Source organism: Cupressus sempervirens, chromosome 4 (genome assembly GCF_028749045.1).
Source record: "Cupressus sempervirens isolate cs-2001-9-10 chromosome 4, ASM2874904v1, whole genome shotgun sequence".
In the NCBI taxonomy this organism is placed as follows: Eukaryota; Viridiplantae; Streptophyta; class Pinopsida; order Cupressales; family Cupressaceae; genus Cupressus; species Cupressus sempervirens.
The window spans coordinates 885,110,473-885,133,750 of record NC_143121.1 but is presented as its reverse complement, the minus strand read 5'-3'; the positions used below and the strand labels follow the sequence as shown (position 1 = coordinate 885,133,750).

Below are 23,278 nucleotides of genomic sequence, written 5' to 3'. Positions count from 1 at the left end.
TCTTTCCACACTAGCTTCTAGATCATCATCATTTGCATAAAGACATTCTCTAGGCCTCCTAGGCTTAAAGTTCTTTCTAGATTACTTCACTCTCTTAGGACTCTTAGAAGCATAATGACCATATTCATTACAAGTCTAACATTTAAAGATTTTCTTACCTTCAGGTTTTCTCCTTACAAGCAAGACAATTCCTTCTTCAATTTTCTTATCTTCTTTTGATTTTCCTCTGCTGCTGGTGGCATAATCTCTACTAGTACTTGCACTTCTTTATAAAGTAGGTCGAACACTCAATGTGTTGAGAGTAGTCTCCATTCTAGGCATATCTCCACTCTGTCTCAAGCTAATCTCAGTTGACTCCAATCTTCCAAGAAGAGTTTCTCTTGTGAAATTCTCTGTAGAAGGTATAACCTGCTCAATCATCTGTGTTGTCTGCTTGTATGTTGGTGTCAAAGTTTTCAAGATCTTCCATGCAATTTCATCTTCATCTTTGCTTCCATCACAAGCTTTTTTTCTTGCAACAATCTCTGATATTGTACCAAAATAGCTTATCACAGATTCATCTTCCATCATTTTAGCTTTTTGAAATAAAAAAATCCAATTCTGCAATCTAACCTTTCTAGCATGTTTATCACCTAAAAAAGTAGATTCCAAAGCTTTCCAAATTTCATATGCCAATCTTAAAGATTTTACCTGATTGTACTCATTTTCAGGACAAACTGTCAACAATGCTTCTCTAGCGAGCATTTTACACAAACAAATTGCAAGTGTAAATGGATCTCTGATAGAGATTAGTTGTACCGAATCTTCAACAAATAATAATGATTCTAATTTGTTATGTAAGTCCGAATATATGTCACATTATACATGAAAATGCTAACTGTAAATATATTTTGAATTGACTATTGATACAAATTGCAATTGAATATACTTATATCGCTACTGAGAAAGGACTCTTTACCACTGTTATTGATGGTCTCTCATTCAATGATTGTGTACTATATATATAGGAGGGTAGTGAGTACATGTCCCGGTAGGGACATGACTCTACGCGGACTATGGTACAGTTTCAATAATAATTGCTGTCGATTCATATCAAGCCCGATACATATTAGAATTTATCGAAGGACTATTAATGATGATATATATATATATATATATATATATATATGTATATTTATATTTTTGAGACAAGATAAAGTGTATATGAATAACTTCAACACAATATATACATAATAGTGAATACACACACACCCATATATAAAATAATGGGAGAATCACAAATTCATATACCGGGCATAATGTGTACTTCACTTCTACTAAGGCTACTCTTTAACACAAATCTCCCTGTTGTTCAATACACTCCTCAAGCTTATCTTCTTCAGTCACATTCTTGCTGTTCTTAGTGATCAACCGGTATCTTGGACCCATGCATAACAAATGTGTCTTCATATTCTCCTTCCAGTTGTCATAGTTAACTCCATCAAACTTCGATCTTTCTTTTTTGAAATGATTCACCATAGATCTCCTTAAGCTGTTAAGCTTTTCCTTCAAGGACCTGATGCTCTGATACCAATTGTTAGAAAGTAAAGTCCACCAAGATAATTGAGAGGGGGGGGGGGGGGGGGGTTGTGGTGAATCAATTATTAGATCAAAACAACTTTTATCAACCTTATTAATTCTAAAACATGTAATCAACGAATGCAATAACCACATAAAGATACTCATACACAATAACTCCAGATTTGTTAACTAGGGAAACCCTTGATTGGAGGGAATACCCCGGTGGGGATGGTACTCACAAAATGATGTACTAATATATAAATTCTTTGTAAGAGGATGAACCCTATTAGGAATCAGTGAATTTACATTCAGTACATATAAGTCCTAGTAGGAGACTTTGCATCCCTGTAAGGAGACTCCAACCCTATTAGGAGTTGTGGAAGTCAGAAGGACCCACTGTCCAAGCAGCTTCTGGGGCAAGATCACTGAACTCATTGTCCAAATAGCCTCAGTAGAATTCTTTTCAGAATAATCAGCTATCCTCTAGCACTCTGCCAAATCCAAACACTTTCCTTGCTAACTGCACCAACAACTTCTTTGATCTCAATATCGGGTTCACTAGAACTTGTATCCAAGTTTGCTCACTTTCATTCCACTTACAATCCTCTCTTTCGCATACCATATCGTTACATTATAAACAAGGAAATCATCTTTTCTTTATACCAAGTCCTAATATTAACTATTGAGTCGGCCTTGAGGCTTTCCCAATTACAATTACAATATAGGACCTCATTAAGATAATACATTACACGTTACATTACATGTTTTCATCAATTACAAAATTACAACACATTGTTGTCTCTCTGTCTTCATAACTCTTCGCACATGTCACTTTTGACTCTGCTTACTTAGCCACATCATCTTCAATATGTCTTCTTCCTTTGTCTAACTGGGCTTAGCCCGATTCCATCTCTCTTAAGAGATATACTCAGTTTACCAGTAACTGCTTCTCAGGTACTCTGTCTGAATGCTGTCTTCAATAAATCTCGAATAACTGTTGCCAATCTTTGATTTATTGCATGCATGCTTAACCACGCCATGTAGACACTCTCGGGTACACTTCCTTAACTGCGCAACATCTCATCTTCAAGCCTCCATCCACGGGATCTTGATCCGCATCTGCTACTCTATTATCCTTCATAGAATTGCAAGTATGTTGACATCAAATCCTTCATAGAACTACAAGTACACTGCCATGAATGCAACACACAGTCATGCTAACAATCTCCCCAATGCTCTAGCAATACTAGGGTACTCCCCCATTGGAATATCATCAGCATTTATGCTAACAAGGTATAGGTCAGTAGATTACATTATTTATTATAAGGATATAATTTTCTTGGCCCTTGAGTTTAACTTTAAACACAACGAGAAAAAATTGAGAGCCATCTACAACACACCCTTGGGACAACATCCAAGATATTTTAAATCTTAAAGGTAGATCAAAGAGAGGTTCTCATGGAAGGGCTCAAGGAATGATGTCTTTTTGTATCTTTGAGAATGCAAGATTTTGTCAGCACAAGTCAGAACACACTTTTCCTATTGGCCTCAACCATTGTTTGTTTTGAAGTATAAATGGGAATTTATTATAGGACTTCATCACTAGTCTTCTAAAGGTGTAGGACAAAGAATGCATTTTGCGGTAGTTGATCCGTGGACGAAGTTTGTACATTTCGTTTCTATCTCACTGGAGTATAAGGCACCATAGGTAGTAGAGTTGTTTTTCAAGGAGGTGTTTAGACTCCATGGATTACCAATAAATATAGTGAATGACATGGATAATAGATTACTCTATGCTTTTTGTCTGGAGCTATTTAGGTTAGTTGGCATCAAATTGATCCTCAATACCAATTATTGCATGTTGATTGGGATAACTCCTTTCAAAGCCTTATATGGAAATGATGGTCCATCATTTTTTGGCCTATTTTTTGGTGATAGTAGGATTGATCCAAGAAAGTCAAGACATCCTTAAGACACTTAAGGATAATCTATGGAGTACCCAAAACTAGCAAAAAAATTATGCTAATAGACATAGGATTGAGAAAGGATTTTAGGTGGGAGATTCATGTTTTCACGCTCCTACAAACACATAGGAAATCTTCCTTGAAGAAAAGTGGTGCAAAAAAGTTAACTCACTTGTATGGCTCCTACAAGCGTATGAGCTTGAGCTGCAGGAGAAGAAGAAGATCCATTATGTGTTTAATGGATCATGCCTCAAGAAGGTACTAGGGCAGCATGTTACTTCTTCACTGGAGCTTCCACCCTTGGATGTAGAGGGCAGATTGTTTTTGATACTTGATGAGATTTTATCTACCAAGGAAAGGATATTGAATAGAAAAGTAATCAAGGAATATATTGTTCGATGTAGAGACTTGCCCATGGAGGATGCCCACTTGGTAGGGTGAACAAAGTTATTTAGCATCTTAATTTGCAATTTCTTGAGGCAAGCAATTCTTGGGACGTTCCACAGAGTAGTCCAAAACGACTATTGAATTCCCACTGGCTAAACTCAGACAAAAGGGAATAATTAAAATAATTATTTAATATTATCTGAAAAATTAAATTATCTAATAAGCTTTATAAACTGAGTTAAATGAAATATTATAGTAAATTAACAAGGGTCACTTTATTTTCCTGAGTTTAATAAAAACATTAAAAGAGTGGGAATTCAAAAAGTTCTTCTCGTGGTTTTTAGGGTTCGTTGTAAAAATGACATTTCGAGGCTCATTTTCACTTGCTTGGATTAGTTTTTAAATTTAGAATTACCCTTCTTGAAGATGGAAACTCTAGGATGGAAACTTAAGGGAATTGGATTTGGTAGTGAGACTAGTTTACACTAGCTGAGGTTGAAGGTTTCGTTTAGAGGTCTTACAAGGAATTCAAAAAGTTCTTCTCGAGGCTCATTTTCAGTTGCTTGGATTAGTTTTCTTATTTAGAATTGCCCTTCTTGGAGATGGAAACTCTAGGATGGAAACTTAAGGGAATTGGATTTGGTAGTGAGACTAGTCTACACTATCCGAGGGTTGAAGGTTTTGTTTAGAGGTCTTATAGGGAATTCAAACAACTAGAGCTCATTAAATTTGTAAGTCTCTTACAGCGGCAAATTTACAAACTTTTGAAGATATTGCAAATGTTTATCTTATACATGTGTTGCTGCTATAAGAAATTGATCTTGACGAAAGGGTGAACAGATTTGAAGCTGGATGCATTTTGTTGGCAATCCGTGGGCAATACTGAAGCCTTGGTCTAGATGCCATACTAAAAGGGAGTCATGATCAAAACAAAAAACAATACCTGGTCAAATGTTCGTTTTCCTACATTTTCCCAGTCACAGCCAATGCTTGTTGCTGGGCATCTCAGTCTGCTACACTGAAATAGATATAAAGGTCTTGTGAGGTCAAAGGGAGCTATCTTTGGCACATGATGTTTGTGAGAGTTACATAAAGCTTTAACCTAGTGTTGAGGGTTGATTTGAAGATTGGAATGCACAATGGCTGGACGTGGAGGTCTAAGGGTGGGCTGCTGAATGTTCTGAGCAGATTGTGGTCATATTTTTAGCCATTCTTACCGAATGCCACCATTCTACATTAAATGGATCTGCTACTAGTGTCATAGTGGAGCTGGTGTCATTATACTTCTAGTTGATGCAAATCAGATATTGGCAATTTGCTTTGGCTAAGTGCTTTCTATTGTGCTGGGCAGTATTCAGAGGCAACATAAAATATAATTTTTCTGCTGTGTTATTTTTGCTATCTGCTATAATGCTCTCAGGCTAATGCATGGACTGAAAAGGTGAAGAATTAGTCTTCTGCAATAATAAACTTATTTTCTGCTATTGTAAAATGTAAGAACTCTGTTATTATGAATTGTACGCATATGAAAGAAATGAACTTTCAGTGTTGCATGGGGACACCTCCCCCCCAAAAAAAATCCTTGTGTGCCCGTTATAGGGACAAGACTTGAGGATTTGGGGGAAACATCCCCCCACAACACCATCACCTCTGTGACCCCCACTGAGGCACTGCCAGCTTGCTTGCTATACGACATATGCCATCCCTACTAATCACAAACTTTTAACTTTGTGAAAACTAGGTTTCTTTTCCTGAGGTCTTGCGAAGATGTTCTATTTCAGATTTTGTATTAAGATCTCAATTCACCTCAGTTTGTATATTCACCTCAGTTTGTATATTAGTGCCCCTCACCACTGCTCTGCCACTGTCTCTGCTCTGTCTCCTCCCCACCCCCAATTTTAGGTCCTTGGTGCCCCCATCCCCATAACCTGTCCCTGCATCCCCCTGTGAGGAATCTCCGTGGAACTATGTAAATCCTATTGTTCTGTCAAGTCATATGCTCTTTTATTTTGTGGGTTATTTCATCTGCTCATAAAAAACCTAACCATATAATTAGTTTTGCAAAACTGAAACTGGGCATTCATGATATCAAACAAATTATTGAAAGGATAAAATATTTTGGGGTCGGAAGTAGTAAGGGTCTTTACATAATTCTTCAATTTATTGTCCCCAGGAGTAATGAAGTGGACATGGACAGAAAACTTTTCTAGTTGAAATGTTTGTAGGAGCTTTTAGAAGATAAGGTAATGCCTAAAATAATTGGATGCTTTTGCTCTGTGGAGGCCTGTGATGACTGCTATTTTCACTGGAATTCTTCAAGTGCATGACTCTTGAGAGGCTTTGGCAGTCTCAATTGAAAGGCAGGCAATGGCTCCATTTACTCAATACCTGATGCTGCTTGTAGACTTATTGGTTTTAGTTTGTTGTTCCTGTCATGCATCTTCTGGTTTCTTACTTCTCCCTTTCAGTCTTTTCTCTGGGGGTTTTGTCTCTCTAAATGCCATGTAGCATGGCTTGTGTCTTTTTTGTGTTGTCTACATAAGCAATCAGGATGGCTTAAGTCCTTAAAGAAGAAAAGAGTTCTCAAGCTTCAATGTTCCAATTATATATCCCATTTTACCAAGTAAAATGGATACGGTTCCGACAATTTTTCAACAGGTTAGGATTCAGAGTCGGTCTATTCCTGGCTTTTCATCTGCTCTATTGTTGACAGTTTTTCCCTTTCAGGTGAGGCTAAAGTGTAGTTTTATAATTATATGCTGGCTATGATACCAGTATCATTAGTTTGTGAGGTGTAATGGACTTCATCAGCTTCTAGGAATGCTGGTACCACTTTCTACAATGCATGGAACTACTTCAGGAAACCATCCAAGCAGGCTTGTGCACTTTTTTGTCTTTTTGCATTATGCTGGAAACTGATACTACGCAATTACACACATCCTATTTTCATATGGATCTAAACCATGTTATCAATGCTCAAAAAGTTTGCAGTTCTCATATAATAAACTACTTTGTTTTTACTTTGAGTGCTGAGAGTCCATTGCCTTTGATATTGTGTTTCTCTTCTGACACATACACAACTCTGTGCACTACAAAGCTTTCTATGAGTCATATTGCTTTATTCCTTTTGCCTAATGTTTTAAACTGGTTTTCCTTGCATATTGTTATATTGTTGGCTTATTTTATTCATTTACTTGGTCTATTTTGGAATTTGACTGCCTCTTTCCAATTGTGTTTTCAGGTTGGATTGTTAGGTATGGCACGCTCACTTCAAAAGGAACTTGATCATATTGCTGAGAATGCAAACACCTCTACACCAGAAGGCCTTAATCTTCTGCTGACAGGTATGGTATCAATTTTTTTAATTTTATAATTCTGTTGTTTTAATGTTTTCTGAAATTTCTACCATGATTGAAGGTGAATGTCCGATTAATATAATCTCCAAATGTAACAAACTTCTAATCATTTGCATCTTTAAGCAATTTATCAAAGTGCATTATGTATCACTCCAGTTGAATGAGAAGAAGATTTGGAATTGGATTAATTTATTCCTGAGGACACTTGGATCATTTGAAAAAAATCACCTTTTCTTATTTGTTTGGATGGTTTTATGAACAATTAAAAGTGAACTCTTAAGATAAGATAAATTTATTAATTTCCATTGTCCAACAAAAGACGTCAAAGAGGGTTCAAGGGACTGCCAACTAACAACAAAAGGCCAGCCAACAATGGGACCATTAAATGGTGCCCGGAGTACCCAAAACAAGAAGCAGAAGCAAACAACAAGCTAGCTGCTCCAAGAAGGCGGGAAGATATCCAAAACCAAAGGATATGCTCCAGGGGAGAGGAAGCCCAGAGCTGTCTCTGGGGACTAACTGGAAGGAGGCGGCTGCTGCCGCATGTAACATCTGTGAGGCATCACGGAGCTGACATGTCCAGATGGGGGACCAAGTGACCCCTTGGTACCACAAATAGGGGAGACCAATGTGAAGGAGGCAATGAGCCAATTAGGGTCCTGTCTCGAAGTGATTTGATGCTGTAGAGTGTGATCCCAAAGTCTTGTGGCCTCTTGAAGATAACGTGCAAGACATCACTGATATGTGTATCTGAAAAAGGAGGGGAGAGGTCGAGTCTCTCTAAATAAGCAACAAAATCACCCTCTAAATGAGAGGAAAGAGTTAATTTGATAGTCAAGAATTTTAGTGCTCAATTTGTTTCTTCAATGTTACTTTAGTATTACAATCCTGTTTCCCTTGATTTTCGATTAGTGTTGGAATAAATATCATTGATGTCATAGACTTTGAATTTATTAATGAATACCTTGCTTGATAAAATCTATAGCATGAATATGTTCATCAGAGATTACAGAAGGTTTTCCTTTACACAAGCACTCGATATCCAACAAACAATTAACATGTATGTTAGTTCCTTGTTCACGGTATGTAGTTCAGAGATTATATAACTAACTCCAGTCACAATATCTTATATTTGAAGGTATCAGGCAGTCAAGTATACAAGGTCTCTTACGGTATCTCTTACAAGGCTGACGGGCACACTTGCATACAAGGACTGTAATGCAACAGAACAAAGATGTTGCACCACAAATATTGGAGGAACCCGCAAAAGCTAAAGCATACGTTCTCATTCAAAAAAGCTACAGTGAGTGACTCCATCTATCGTGTTGGGTAGCATTGCATTGTTTCAGGTAAGAAGACGAAACAGGATGCTACTGTTGAAGTTGGTCAAGCCTGCAGAACATATCAGCAATTTGTCTAGAATACTTGCAGAGATACGAACACGCTGTTAGAGCTCTCATGTTCAGATGCAAACATTTTTCGTTTATTCATTTGTTCAAACACAACATATAACACTACTTCCAGATCTTGAAAACGCTCCTAGGAAATGACAATTGTTATAAAGTCACGTGTTCGGTGAATGCACAGTTACACACACTAAGTATGTTTGCACCTGGAGATCCCACGTAAAGGTGGTTCATGTGTTTACTATTTTTAAATCTAAGGATTAGTTGCACACCTGATAGTAGGAAGTTGGAACCAATTTCAACTTACTCTTACCTGACAACTCTATATATGAATTGGTTGTCCCTGTTAGTCCCTGCCTTGTATATAAGGCAGGGAACTAATGTTCCCATTTGACCCCCCCCTGTCAAACAAGTGAGTCACATATTCCAAATTTTTTAAAGGTCTGATTTAAAAAATCAATTATTAAATACTAATTCTAATTTTCTCATTGCTCCATAGCAATTTCTTGGGTTTATACTGATTTTTTTGTAGGAAAAAAATCTAAAAAATAAAAGGTGGTGCTCCATTTCCAGAGTTTTCTCTGGTACCGTCCCCACTTGCCCTGTTGAACCAGCCAAAAAAATCAACAGAAGAGAGCGTTGAAAAGATGAAGAGTTCTTGTGTGGTGCATCTGGAGTAGTTGATACAAGCTAGCCCGTGTGTTCGATTTTGCAGCAGAATTAGGAGAAATGCATGCAGTAATTATATTTGATGCTGAAACATATTCAATGCTCTGCTCTGTTGTATTTGCTTTCCCAACTATAGTTTATCCATCCACACGGTTAGGGGAATTAACAATCTCAGTGCCAGAGGAGCAGTGTCGCTATACTGGTATTGTGAATGTTTCTGAGCAAACGACATTTGCCTTGATGTGGGATGCAAGGTGGAGAACTGCAGATCTCTTTGTTACTTTTGCCAACAAATAGTAACCAAGACTCTGGATTTTTCTCTAGGTAAAATAATAAAATAATATGCATTTTGGATTAGGGCATTTGAAGCCCACGAGAAGCAGTTTTTCACAGCACACATGTTCACACCCACTAGCTATGACAATTCAAGTTCTGTAGGAAAAGCAATTTCTCTAAATAGTATCACCGCCCACACCAATCAAGGAGGATATGAATTGAATGAATAAAAAGAACAAAAGACGAGAAGATTGAACAAATTATAATTTCGACTTGATTAATAAAGATACAATGAAGAAAGATATTAGTTCCATAGTCTATAATAAACAAATTTGAAGATAACTTTAATCTTTTATTCTCCTCTTTAAAATTTGGACCATCTTTCACTTTTTAGAGGAATACATTACAATACAAAGCAAAATGTAAAAACTTATTTGGTAGAATTGAAAGGAGTTTTTTAATTTTGTATTATTCTCTTTGATTAAACTTAAATTGATATATTTACTAAATAAATAATGCCCATTTTAGATATATATATATATTTTGATCGGCAAGACGCCGAAGTCAAGATTAATTATTATGTATTATTATTAATTATTATTTTATTAAGCACGGGTAGATTCGAACCCAAGACCTCTTCGATAAGAGGCTCACAATTTACTGTTGTGTTGTAGGCTCTTGCCTAATTTCCATTGTATATTTGTGATTGTTGTTTTAATTTTTTTAATAAGGTTTTCAATTTAGAATTTTAAAGTAATTATAATATTTTAATCCATCTCTATCTTATTATTTTTATTGCTATTATTTGAATTAGAAAATTAATAATGACCTCCCAAATTAAGATATCTAAAAGCATTCAAATTATGGCAAACAAAGATTACAAAAAGTCAAATTTAAAATTATAAAAAATAATAGTTTAAAAAAGTATTATTAATTCATTTTTGTTATTGATTTGTTAAGTTAATCTCTCAATTTTATTTTACATTGTTAAGACATTATTATTTTGGTTTAACCTTATGAAGAATTAGTTCAATCTTTTTTATTTAGAAATGATATATTTAATTTCTTAAAAAAACCTTCACACAAATGTAAAACCTATATTATTTGTTATATTATAATTCTAAACAACTAATACTATGACTTAACAATCAAACTAAATTATTTTTAAAATATAATCAGATTGCTTTTCCTCTTCCATCACGTTCAAAATACAATTTTTTTTTTTTTAATTATACGAGTAAATTCTGCACCTACTTCATCTATTTTCTAAAAAAATTCATCTTCATCCATTTTACCATTTTGTTTGTTAAAAAAAAACTTATTTTATCAACTATTCCATGGGCAGCACAAGAATAATATCATTAAGAATATAATTGATGCCCTTGAGATCTATTGCTATTTGAACTCTGAAACTATGATATTTCAAACAATATTAAAAAATATACAACCTTCAGAGAATTATACAACTCGTGGTAAAGTGCATTATCTTAGTTTCTTTTACTTAATCAATTAATCAATAGGCAGGGACTCTAGCTCTGCCAAAGCTTTTGTTCAAACGGTGTGTTGAGTGAATGAGAGAAATCTCATGCTCGTGGAAAGAGTTTAATTCATGATGCATTAAGTAATTGTGTACCAAAAATTGTGCTGTGCATATTATAACATCAAAAGAAAACAGAGTGTGCATATATATATATATCTATCAAATTGAAGATATTATACGAGTGATAATGGTGTGGAAGAGTTAAATAAAGATTTCTTAATTGCTGTGTATATGATGATTAAATAATTAGTGATGTGAGCACATCACATGAAATCAATATATGTAATGTTCCTACAGCAATTCAAACAATCTATCTCCCTCTCTTTGCGAATTCTGGTGTTGTGAAACGGTATGGATATGCCTATATGAAGGCCGTATAGTATCTAAATTGATAGTATGGCATAATGGAGAGGATGCTCATATGAGATATAGGCCGGACGTGGGATGCTGATGGTTGTACAATGACTAGCCGGCCATACGGTGGGTTGGGTGTTAGTGCAACAAGGGAAATATGGAGCCGTACAGTGGCTACTGGAGTGGCCATACGAGACGAGATATAATGAAGATGCCAAGCTGTACGGTGTATGGGAAACCGTATAGGATATAGAAGAAGGCCGTACAAACTGTTATGGAGATGGTCGATGTGGTGCATGGAGATATAGTACGGCAAGGGGAAATGCAGAGTAGTTCAGTGACGCTGTATGTAATGCATTTGCAAGATATTTAACACAAATAACTTGCAGGTAACTAGATACACACTTGTGCCGAATAATATTCCACATACAAAGATGTTTTGATTGTCTCGATCCGAGCCAAGTACACAGACGGAATAGGGTGATGGTTGAATCCCACCGAAATCGCACGAGCCAAATAGGGAAGATCTTTCACTTCCGAAATGGCGAACAATTCCGAACTCCAATAGGAATCCGCAGTACAGAGAAAGTAATCCCAAAGCATATCCACAGACTTCCTACAAGTCATGCTTAAATACTTGTTGGGGAAAACTTTCCCAGGGTGTACAAAGATAGCCGATGGCGACACAAACTACAAAAACAAAATAAAAATGGGTCTGAGATAAAATAAATCAATCGGCCCATTACAAAGTTTAATTTATTATTTATTTTATAACGAGAACATTGCAGTCTTCTCGTCCCAAAATTTGCTTGTCCTCAAGCAAATGCAATGCCAGGTGCTAGAGAATGTGCTCGCCTTCTCACGTTACATCATCCAACGGCAGGTGTCGCTAGCGCACCAAGTATTCCTTCACAGTATGGTTCCGTAGGGTCTTTTCACGCATTTTGAGGATATCAACAGGTTCCAAAATGAGCTTCCCTTCCTCATTGAGTGGCGTAAGGTCGGTAGTGACAGTGACGTTTTGCCCTATAGCTTTCTTCAGACAAGAAACATGGAAGACATTATGAATGCGGCTACCCTCCGAAAGTTCCAATTCAAACGCTACCTCACCAACGCGATGGATCACGTGATAGGGACCATAAAAGTGTGGCTTCAATTTCTCCTTTCTTGTGCCTTTTAATGAAGACTGTCGGTATGGCTGAAGCTGGAAATAGACCAGATCCCCCACTTCAAAACTCCTCTCTATTCGGCATCTGTCAGCGTACACCTTCTGTTGATTTTGTGCCTGCTGTAGGTTTTCTTGCAAACTCCTTAGTATGTCTTGCCCCTCCTGGAGCTAGTCCCTCGCCCTTGGAGTGCAACTGTCACCCAGAATTGTGTTGATGGAGAGGGGTTCGTACCTGTACAGAGCTTTGAATGGCACCATCTCGATAAACATGTGATATGTGGTATTGTAGCAATATTCCCCTACCCGTACAGAGCTTTGAATGGCACCATCCCGATAGACATGTGATATGTGGTATTGTAGCAATATTCTCCTAGATGGATCCATTTTACCCATGCTCGTTGTTGTGCCGAGATGTAGTTTCGAAGGTAGCCTTCGAGCCATTTGTTCACAATCTTAGTTTGATCGTCCGTCTGCGGGTGCTAACTCGTGCTTGGTGATAATTCTGTCCCTGCCATTCGAAACAACTTTGTTCAAAAGATGCTGACGAATCGTCCATCCCGATCACTGACGATGTTTCGGGGTAACCCATGCAGGCGGAAGACTTCTCTGAAAAAAAGATTGGCAACTTGTGCAGCCTGAAGGTCCGAGGGGATGGCGAAGAAATGTGCATACTTTGTCAACCTGTCAACTACCACGAAGATGCAGTCCTTTCTGTTCACCTTGGGAAGACCTGTTATGAAGTCCATTGATATACTTTCCCACTTATGTTCGAGAATTGGCAAAGGCTGTAGCAGCCCGGCAGGAAGAGTGTGTTCATACTTGTTTTATTGGCAGACCGTACATTCTCTTACATATTGCAACACGTCCCCTTTTAGTCCCTTCCATGAAAACCTCTCTCGAAGACTTTTGTAAGTTTTAAGGAAACCGGGGTGTCCAGCTAGAGGTGAGTCATGTACTTCCTTCAAGATCTTCTGCTTCAGTTTGGATTCTGGCACCAGGTATATCCGGTCTTTATAGTAGATGATATCATCCACCACTCTGTACCGATCATCGTGGGTGTGTCCATCCATTATTTCACAGGCAAATGTATTCTTGGAATATTCCACTAGCAGATGTGCTTTCCAGTCAATGAAATCCGGTCTAGTGAGTAGATGGTGGGTTTTCTGGACAAGGCATTTGTAATAACATTGTTTTTCCCTTTCATATACTCAATGTCAAAATCAAAAGCTTGAACTTTGCTTACTCTTTTTTGTTGCCGTTTGTTCAGGTCCCGCTGCTCCAACAAATATCTCAAACTGTTGTGATCCGTATGGACGACAAACTTGGCACCTACCAAATATTGCCAGAACTTGGTTAGTGCGTGCACGATGGCCAACATCTCTTTGTTGTAGATGGAAAACAGGCATTTTTTTGGTGTAAGCGTTTTTCTTTCATAAGCGATGGGGTGTCTATCTTGCATTAGTACTGCTCCAATGCCTTCCCCGGATGTGTCGCACTCCAGAATGAAAGACCGAGTGAAGTCAGGTAATACAAGTACGGGACAACTGCTCATGGCCTCTTTCAGCTTAGCAAAGGTGAGTTGTGCCTTTTCGTTCCATTGGAATGACCCCTTCTTCATCAGATCCGTTAAAGGTGCACTGAGCTGAGAGAATCCTTTAACAAACCTCCTGTAGTAACTGCACAGTGCAAAGAATCCTCGCAAATCCGTGAGTGATTTTGGGGGAGGCCAGTCGAGGATAGCCTGGATCTTCTCCTGATGCACTTGAACCCCGTATTTACTGACAACATGCCTTGAGTACAATATCTTTGTCATACCAAACTCACATTTGGACTGTTTGGCGAACAAGGACTTTTCCTCCATGATACTTAAAACTTCATTCAAATGCTTCAGGTGCTCCTCCCATGTCCTGCTATAAATAAGAGCATCAAAGAATACCAACAAATACTTACGTAATTGTTTGTTGAAGATATGGTTCATGCACGATTGAAATGTAGTAGGTGCATTGGTCAATCCGAATGGCATGACCAGGAACTCATAATGTCCGTAGTAGCAGCGAAAATCCGTTTTCTCCACATCTTCCCTCATTTGGATCTCATGTTATCCGAAACAGAGATCTATTTTTGAAAAATAGATCGCGCCATGCAGCTCATTCAACAACTCATCTATCCTTGGAATGGGATACCTATTCTTTATTGTTTTCTTGTTCAACATGCGGTAGTCCACACACATGCGCATCGTTCCGTCCTTCTTTTTGACCAACAACATAGATGATGCGAATGGGCTGGAACTGGGACGGATGCATCCTTTCTCAAGCAATTCCTGAATCGTCCTTTCGATCTCATCTTTGAATTTCTTGGGGTGGTGGTATGGTGTGGTTATGACTAGCTTTGCTCCTGATTCCAACTCAATAGTGTGCCCAAACCCACGATGAGGTGGTATGTGGGGAGGAATATCCATGAAAACTTTATCATGTCTACTCAAAATATCCTGAAGTTCTTTATCCTGTGGAGGTGTTTGATGCCCCTTTATAGGCTCCGCTAAGATAAAACAATGCACCACCCATGCAACGTCATCGTGCCGCAAGATTGCCTCCATCGGATGCGCGGAAACTTCAGACCTTCATTTACCATTGCCCAGAGGACAACCTTCTTTCCGTCAATCACAAAGGTGAAATCCATCTGCTTGAAACTTTGAGTGTATTCATCAAGGGTCTCCATCCACTGTATGCCACGAATGACTTCCATGTCAGCAATGTCCACTATGAAGAAGTCCTCCGTCACTGTGTGATTCGCCATTGTGATGCTCAGCTGAGGAACAAGGTGCATGCAGGGCAGGAAGGTCCCTTCGGCTACCTTCACTTGAAAGCTTGCATGTGCTTCCGTAGGGAGACTTCTTCGCTTTACCAAGGATGAGTTTATGAAATTCAAAGTAGCTCCGCTATCCAACATCACCGTAACCTTTTGTCCTTGAAGGGTACCCCGTACATGGAAAATTGTGCACCTTGGATTGCCAACCAACGTAATGGATCCTTTGCGCTGTACCAAGGTGGCAATTCTCTCCCTACGGTTTAAACTGGCCATGTTGGTGTCATTGTTAGGTTGGTTATTTTCGACTGGCATTTCTTCCTGTTCGTGTTCGTTCTCATCATTGGACACGACCTCGATGTAATAGATCTTCCCCTTCCCGGAGGCATTGGTGGCTAGGCTCCCAAGGCCCCTTGCAATTGAAACACAATTTCTTCCTTCAGAGTTCCTGTCGGGAAGCTTCATCCAATGATGGCTTCTTGGGCAGAGGTTTGTCCCTTGGAAATGGCGGCGGTTTCGAATGTGAGTGACTTCGAGAGGATGATGCCGACGATGATGCCATACTTCGTGCCTTATTGATTGCTTTCGACAAGGTAGACAGATTGAATCCTTTCACCCAACCTTTCAGTGGTTCTGCTAGTTCGTCCATGAAGAGCACGACTCGCCTTGTTTTGGAAATGTCCGTGACCAACACATAAAGTTTCTGAAACTCTGCAATGAACTGATCTACCGATCCAGTTTGCCTCAATTGCGCCAGATCTTTGAAATTGAGCTCAGGGTCTTTTCCATTTTGTTCTATTAATCTCTTCGTGAATTTTGCATAAGTCTTTATTTGATCATGCCCTAATGTGATGGTGCCATGATGCCACCATTCGTGCTCAATTCCCTCCAATTGCAATGCGGCAAATTTGATTGCTTCTTCTTCTGGCATAGGATTCAGCTGGAAGTAGGTATCGGCTTTCATTACCCAGGCTTGCGCTAATATGGAACCCGATCCGTCAAATGGAGATAGATTCACCTAATATAACTTTCTCCTGAGATCATCGTTAAAGTAGCCTCCTTTGTTTCCGTCCCCCAAATATCTCATTCTCAGATCTGCACAATCTTTGTAGGATATGTCTTCTTCAAGGTTTGCATTCTTCGAGTCTTCTCTCATCTCTTTGAAAGTTGGTTGTCTCTTTCCGTGATGCGCTTCCGTCTGTGGTGGGAAAGTCGGCATGGAAGGTCGAGAGTGTGCTGGCTGAGGGTGTGATTTACTTGACATCGAGTCCGCACTGTGATCATTTTGTTCTCTAGATATTTTGTTTTCTGCCAACTTTTTGAGAGTTTCTTCCATGAGTCACTGTGTATCAGCGATTTGTGCCTGATTCTGGGCAAGTTCTCTCAGAAGTGCCACAAGTTCGGCACCAGTCGGTTCCCATTCGTCAGCCATTCGCTCAACGAAATGTGTCCTCTTCTGGCTATAAACTCTCATTCACCGTCCACAGGCTGGCAGGATCGAAGCGCTCTGTTACCACTGTAATGTTCCTACAGCGATTCAAACAATCTATCTCCCTCTCTCTACGAATTCTGGTGCTGTGAAACGGTGTGGATATGCCTATATGAAGGTTGTACAGTGTCTGAATTGACAGTATGGCGTAATGGAAAGGATGCCCGTACGAGATATAGGCCGTATGTGGGATGCTGATGGTTATACGGTGGAGGCCATATGACAAGAAGAGAAAGCCGTACGGTGGGTTAGGTGTCAGTGCAACAAGGGAAATATGGAACCGTACGGTGGCTACTGGAGTGACCATATGGGACAAGAGATATAATGAAGATGCCTGGCTGTACGGTGTATGGGAAACTGTACAAGATATAGAAGAAGGCCATACAGACTGTTATGGAGATGGTTGATGTGGTGCACGGAGATATAGTACGGCAAGGGAAAATGTAGAGTAGTTCAGTGATGCAAAATGTAATGCATTTGCAATATATTTAACACAAATAACTTGCAAGTAACCAGATACACACTTGTGCTGAATAATATTCCACATACAAAGATGTTTTGATTGTCCCGATCCGAGCCAAGTACACAGACGGAATAGGGTGAGGGTTGAATCCCACCGAAACCGCATGAGCCAAATAGGGAAGATCTTTCACTTCCGAAATGGCGAACAATTCCGATCTCCAACAGGAATCTGCAATACAGAGAAAATAATCCCAAAGCATACCTACAGACTTCCTACAAGCCATGCTTAAATACCGATCGAAGAAACCTTTCCAAGGGTGTATAAAGATAGCCGACAGCGACACAAACTACAAAAACAAAATAAAAATGGGTCCGAGATAAAATAAATCAATTGGCCCATTACAAAGTTTAATTTATTATTTATTTTATAATGGGAACATTACAATATACTCCTTTTCTGGTGGAAGAATATTTATAATTGAGAACACTAGCAAGGAAGGTTTATATGAGAAAGAGGTTGAGACTGATAATAAGGAAAGGTTCAGGTATAGCAACTACTATGCATTAAATTTTGAATTTGTAGTGCTCTATCTTAAAAGTTACTTATCTTCTATTCAAATCATTTCAACTTTTGATATTTCCTATACTAAGGGTACACAAAATGTAATTTTTACCGTGCTTTCACAAAGACCCCACTTGTGTGTGATTACAAAAATATTTGAGGATTGGAGACACTTGGTCATTGCAGAGTATGCCAAGGATCAGTGGTTAGCTGGTATTGTTGATGACAGTTGTGAGGTTTTCACACCATTACCCCAAAAATTTTTGGGGACACCCTTTTTCGGGCAAGCCTTGGTAATTTTTGCGAATTTTCGAAATTTTTTCGACTGCCTTAGCAAATTTTTTGGAATTGCCCAAAATTTTTCAATTTGAAAATTTACACTTTGGATGCCTTCGGGCCAGGAGGGATGTGGTTGGATTTACTTTTTCACCCGGTGTTGACTTGATTTTCTAGAGCATGTAATTTTATTCTTAGGCCAAACAAATTTCAAAAACAACATTTTTCGATGGTTGGAACAATATTCGGCAGGATAAATTTGCAAATTTTGGACTTACACGGATTTTGGAAATTTGATATAATTATATAGACTTGAGCATTTCCAAAATGAAATTTTTTAGATTTAATTGTTTTGAAAAATCTAGAATTTTTCGGTGAAAAAGGAAATTTTTGATAGTGAAATTAAAATTGGAAAATTGATTTTGGATCCTAGGAAAATGATTTATTTTGGTTAAAAAATTAAACTTGAGTTGCAAAATTGAAAGTGGATTAAATTGCAAAATTTCATTAAATTGGTTGAAATATTGTTTAGGAGATTTTTAAATGTTGAAAGAATTCGGTAAATTAAAATTGAAAATCAACTCTAGCTTGCTAAATTCGATTTTAATGATATTTTAATTGCTAGAATGTTTTTAAATGAAAATTTTGGCATCTCCTAGGGTTTTCTTGTTTATTTTTCAGTTTTTGATCACAATTGGCAATTAAATGGGCTAATTTCACTTTGAGCTAAGTAATTTTAGCATGACATTTAAATCTGGGCCGTTAATAAAGATGCTGATTTAATTTTGTTCTCCTCCAAGGCAAGTCGGCCAACTTTGAAGGACATGGAAATTTTGGTATAAGAGGGGCTCCCCCCCTCTCTCATCTCCTCATTCCATCTTCCTTCTCATGTGTTGAACGATTTTTCTCTAGAAGGGCAGCTAGTGGATTTAAGCGATTTTTTTAGGCAGATTTTTCCTTGCTTGGTGGCATTTTTTCTTATTCCATCTTGGGCGAATTTCTCCCTTAGGCGATTTTTTTGAGGGCAGATCTGAATTTTCTTGCTTGGATGATTTTGTTGAGGTCTGAATTTCTTGCCAAAGGCTGCGATTTAAATTTCTAGATTTGGATGATTTTGTTGGTGAGGAGGCTATGTGATCCAAGGGTTTCATTTTGGCAAATGTGGGCAATTTCAAGGAAGTCAAAGTTCTGATTTATGCTAGGGCATCATTATTTGCAAGGAGGCTTGAAATTTCCAAAATCTGATCCGAATTTGAAAAAGACTCGATTATTGGTAAAGGCAGATTTAAGGTCAATTCTATTCATTTTTAGAGGTGAAGATTGGTTTAAAGGTGAATTCTATTCTTTGTTCTTGCTTGGTTCGTTTTCCTTATATTCTTTTTGCATTCATCATCCACCACTTCATTCTCCCATTGATAGGTTGAAGTTTGGAGAGATAAGTGTAGATTCCATGATAGGACACTTGGCGAGGCAGAAATAAGCTAGACCACCCTAGGATTGAAGTTGGGAGATATAAGTGTAGTCCATTCTAAAGTAACTAAGAGGCAGAAATAAGTGATAGTCCCACCCTTAGGTTGAAGTTTGGAGAGATAAGTGTAGAGATAGGACTTGGAGATTGATAAGTGTAGTCCATATCATTTAGAATGAAGGGGCATAAATAAGTGTTTAGTTTGGTAGATGTTAGTGCAAGCAAGAACCCAAAGGGAATGAATACCAAGAAGGACAAGGAAGAGATGATGCTTAAGATCGCATTGTAGTCCATTCTAAAGTAACGAAGAGGCAGAAATAAGTGATAGTCCCACCCTTAGGTTGAAGTTTGGAGAGATAAGTGTAGAGATAGGACTTGGAGATTGATAAGTGTGGTCCATATCATTTAGAATGAAGGGGCATAAATAAGTGTTTAGTTTGGTAGATGTTAGTGCAAGCAAGAACCCAAAGGGAATGAATACCAAGAAGGACAAGGAAGAGATGATGCTTAAGATCGCATTCTTCTCGAAAGTGAGGTGAATAAGTGACACCAATATCGGTACAGTGAACATGATACAGTTAAAAGACAGATTGAAGGAAGGGCAATTCCCCATGGTAAAGAAAATCTACAAAAGTGGAATTGTACATGCGGCGGCCTTCCCTCCTACCTTGCTTTGTCTAGGATTGGTAATGGAGTGTGCATCCCAGTTTGATATTGTTACCAAGTCCATCATTTTTGATGAAGGGAAGAGAGTGTTAGCCAACATCAGCGGACAAGTGGTTGAAGAAGCATTTAATATCCCCCATTACAAAGGCATGACAGTGGTGATGATGGATTAGGCGGCCAAGTCATTCCAGGATAATTAGGAGGCTTTCTTCATTCACCTAAAGAAAAATTGGTTATACGAATGTAAGAAGGGAGTAACTTGGTCATCAAAGCTCACCAAGTTAGATTTCAAATCAGAGTATGGCGATTTCATTGTGCTTCTCAGTTGGATCATGGGCTTAGCTCAAGGTATGCAATTTGAGAACTGGATGTATTATTTTATTGATGGAATTGAAAATGGAAAAATAAGATTTGATTGGGCTAGGATTATAAGCGAGAATTTAGAGTTGCAACTTAGGACCGTGCAAAATCAAAAGCAATTCTATATGGGGTCCTACCTCTCTTATTTGATTTAGAAGAGGTGAAATTGAAAAGTGAATCTCAAGGGAGAGTGAATTTCAAGGAAGAGCAAATTTGGAGGAAGTTAATTGAAAATATTTGAAGCTAGAGACCAAAGGGATAATTCAAGTGGACAAGAGGAAAACGTCAATGAGACAAAATTTGGATCAAGATTGGATGAGTTGAGGAAGGTTGCCATCAAGAAGAAACATTTGAGCACCCTTGCCTACCTCAATGCCTTTATCAGATACATGAAAGAATAAGAGAAGGATCGTGAGAAAACAATGCAAGCAGTGAGCAAAATGATGAATTCCGCTGAGCTCAAGATGAAACATGCACCTTGCCCTCCCATGAAGTAAGTCAACGACAAGCTAGCCAAGTTCATTGCTTTGGCTAAAAAGATGAAAGAAAGGGGTGGAACTATATCAAAAGATCATTTGATGTAAGCCCAAGTGGCAAATTCTCCTTCTTCTTGGGTAGGATAGGTGTCTGATTCCGATTGGCTATCATTTTGGTGCCTTCTCATTGGTTGCCACTTTTCCTTTTTTTATCATTGGTCCATTGATGAGGTGGCATCTTCTCATTGGCCGATGGGGTGGCAACCCTAATTAGGGTTTCGAGGACCCAATTTGGATCGTTGGTTTTGCTTCTTAATCTCTATCGTAGGTTGTAATTTTGGCCTCTATATAAGGCCATTTGCTCTCATTTGTAAAAGGTCGAAGAAAATTGTTGCTAAGATAATACCAAAATTGCCTCTCTTTATCATTGTTGTTATTTGCATGGTGATTAAGAACATTTGGTGTTATTGCATGGTTTCTACTTCCAATAGTTAGAATTAGATTTCCTTTGAAGTTGTTAAAGTAGATTTTATTTCAAGAAGGTTGTTAAGTAAGAGTAGATGGATAGTTGCATGGTGATATTAGTGGATGTTTGATAGGGATCTATAATTAGGCCACTAGCATTCTACCAACTTGTTAGGAAGCCTTGTGTGGTAAACTAGTCCTTTTCCCTTGAATCAATGCATCTATGGAGGTAAAGCCGCTGGTTAGCTTTCATTAGATCCGATCCCCGTCCATTTACTAATCTTTCCATTCATAGGAGTAGGAGTATGGCAGTGAGTAGTTTAGTATTTGGAGCTTTGAGGAAGGAAGTAAGGAGAAACATCATTGGGAGATATAAAACCGCCATCACCACCATCAACATCATCTGACACTCATACAAAATCATCACCGTCATCCAATAAACCAAGACATCCTTGAATGAACAACGTAAGGCCGCTTATGTGATTACCAACAAATCACATCGATATAACCAAGTTAGTATCCATAGATGTAAGGAGCATTGGAGTTTATCTCGTGTCTTCATGAGTATTAACTTTTCAAGAGAGGAATTGAGTTTTTGATATCTCATATCAAGTGTTCAATTGCTATATGTTATGTAGTGGCACAAAACTAACATCAACAACAGAATTCAAGACAATAGGTATACCCTTGCAATTGAGTTGATCATTTACAAGGGGAGTATATTTTTGGTCCCAGGATTATGTGTTAAGCAGATTGTGTCACGGGCCTTTCATGATTCTCCATTGGCTGGACATCCAGGGTTCTTTAAGACCTATAGATAGGTCCAAAAGAGGTTCACATGGAAGGGCCTTAAGTAGGATGTGTAGCAGTATGTCAGAGAGTGCTCTGTTTATTGGCAGAACAAATAGGAGCATACCTATCCAGCCACTTTGCTGCAACCACTTCCCATTCCTGAGAGGAAATGAGAATGTTTATCCATGGATTTTACTATGGGCTTGCTGAAAGCCTAAGGTAGAGACTGCATCTATATAGTAGTGGATCACCTAACCAAATACACACATCTCATTCCCATCACCACTATATTATCAATGATGCAAATAGTTGAGTTGTTCTTCTGGGAGATTTTCAGATTGTATGGTTTACCCGAAACATTGTGTGTGACCGAGATAGCTGTTTTATGACTGACTTCTAGGAGTTGTTCAAATTCTGTGGGATAGAGTTGACTCCAAGCACTAGTTACCACCCTCAAATTGATGGTCAGACTGAGATTGTTAATAAATGGGTAGAGGGCATCTGTGGAATTATGTGTTGGCATAGTAGCGGGCTTGGGTGAAGTGGATATACTTATGTGAGTATTTCTATAATTCCACTCACCACATGTCTATTAAGATGTCCCCTTTTAGAGCATTGTATGAGCATGATCCCTTGAGCTTTATGGATTTTTTATTCAGTGATAGTAGGGTACCCAATGCAGGATACAAACTATCGGACAATTAGGATGTCATGGGGAATCTCAGCGACAATATTTAGAGGGTTTCTTGCTCTTTTTAGGTGGTTGATATAGTATAC

General features: G+C 38.3%; 1 protein-coding gene across 2 annotated transcripts in view; it reads left to right on the top strand.

Moving 5' to 3' along the window:
* Positions 1-23,278, top strand: part of LOC149564226 (myelin-associated oligodendrocyte basic protein) — a 103,873-nt gene that overhangs the window by 12,583 nt on the left and 68,012 nt on the right. For both annotated transcript variants that reach the window (XM_089827296.1, XM_089827297.1), the window contains exon 2: positions 7,153-7,255. In XM_089827296.1, the coding sequence (XP_089683422.1) occupies positions 7,153-7,255 (103 nt within the window). The remainder of the gene's footprint in view (positions 1-7,152; positions 7,256-23,278) is intronic.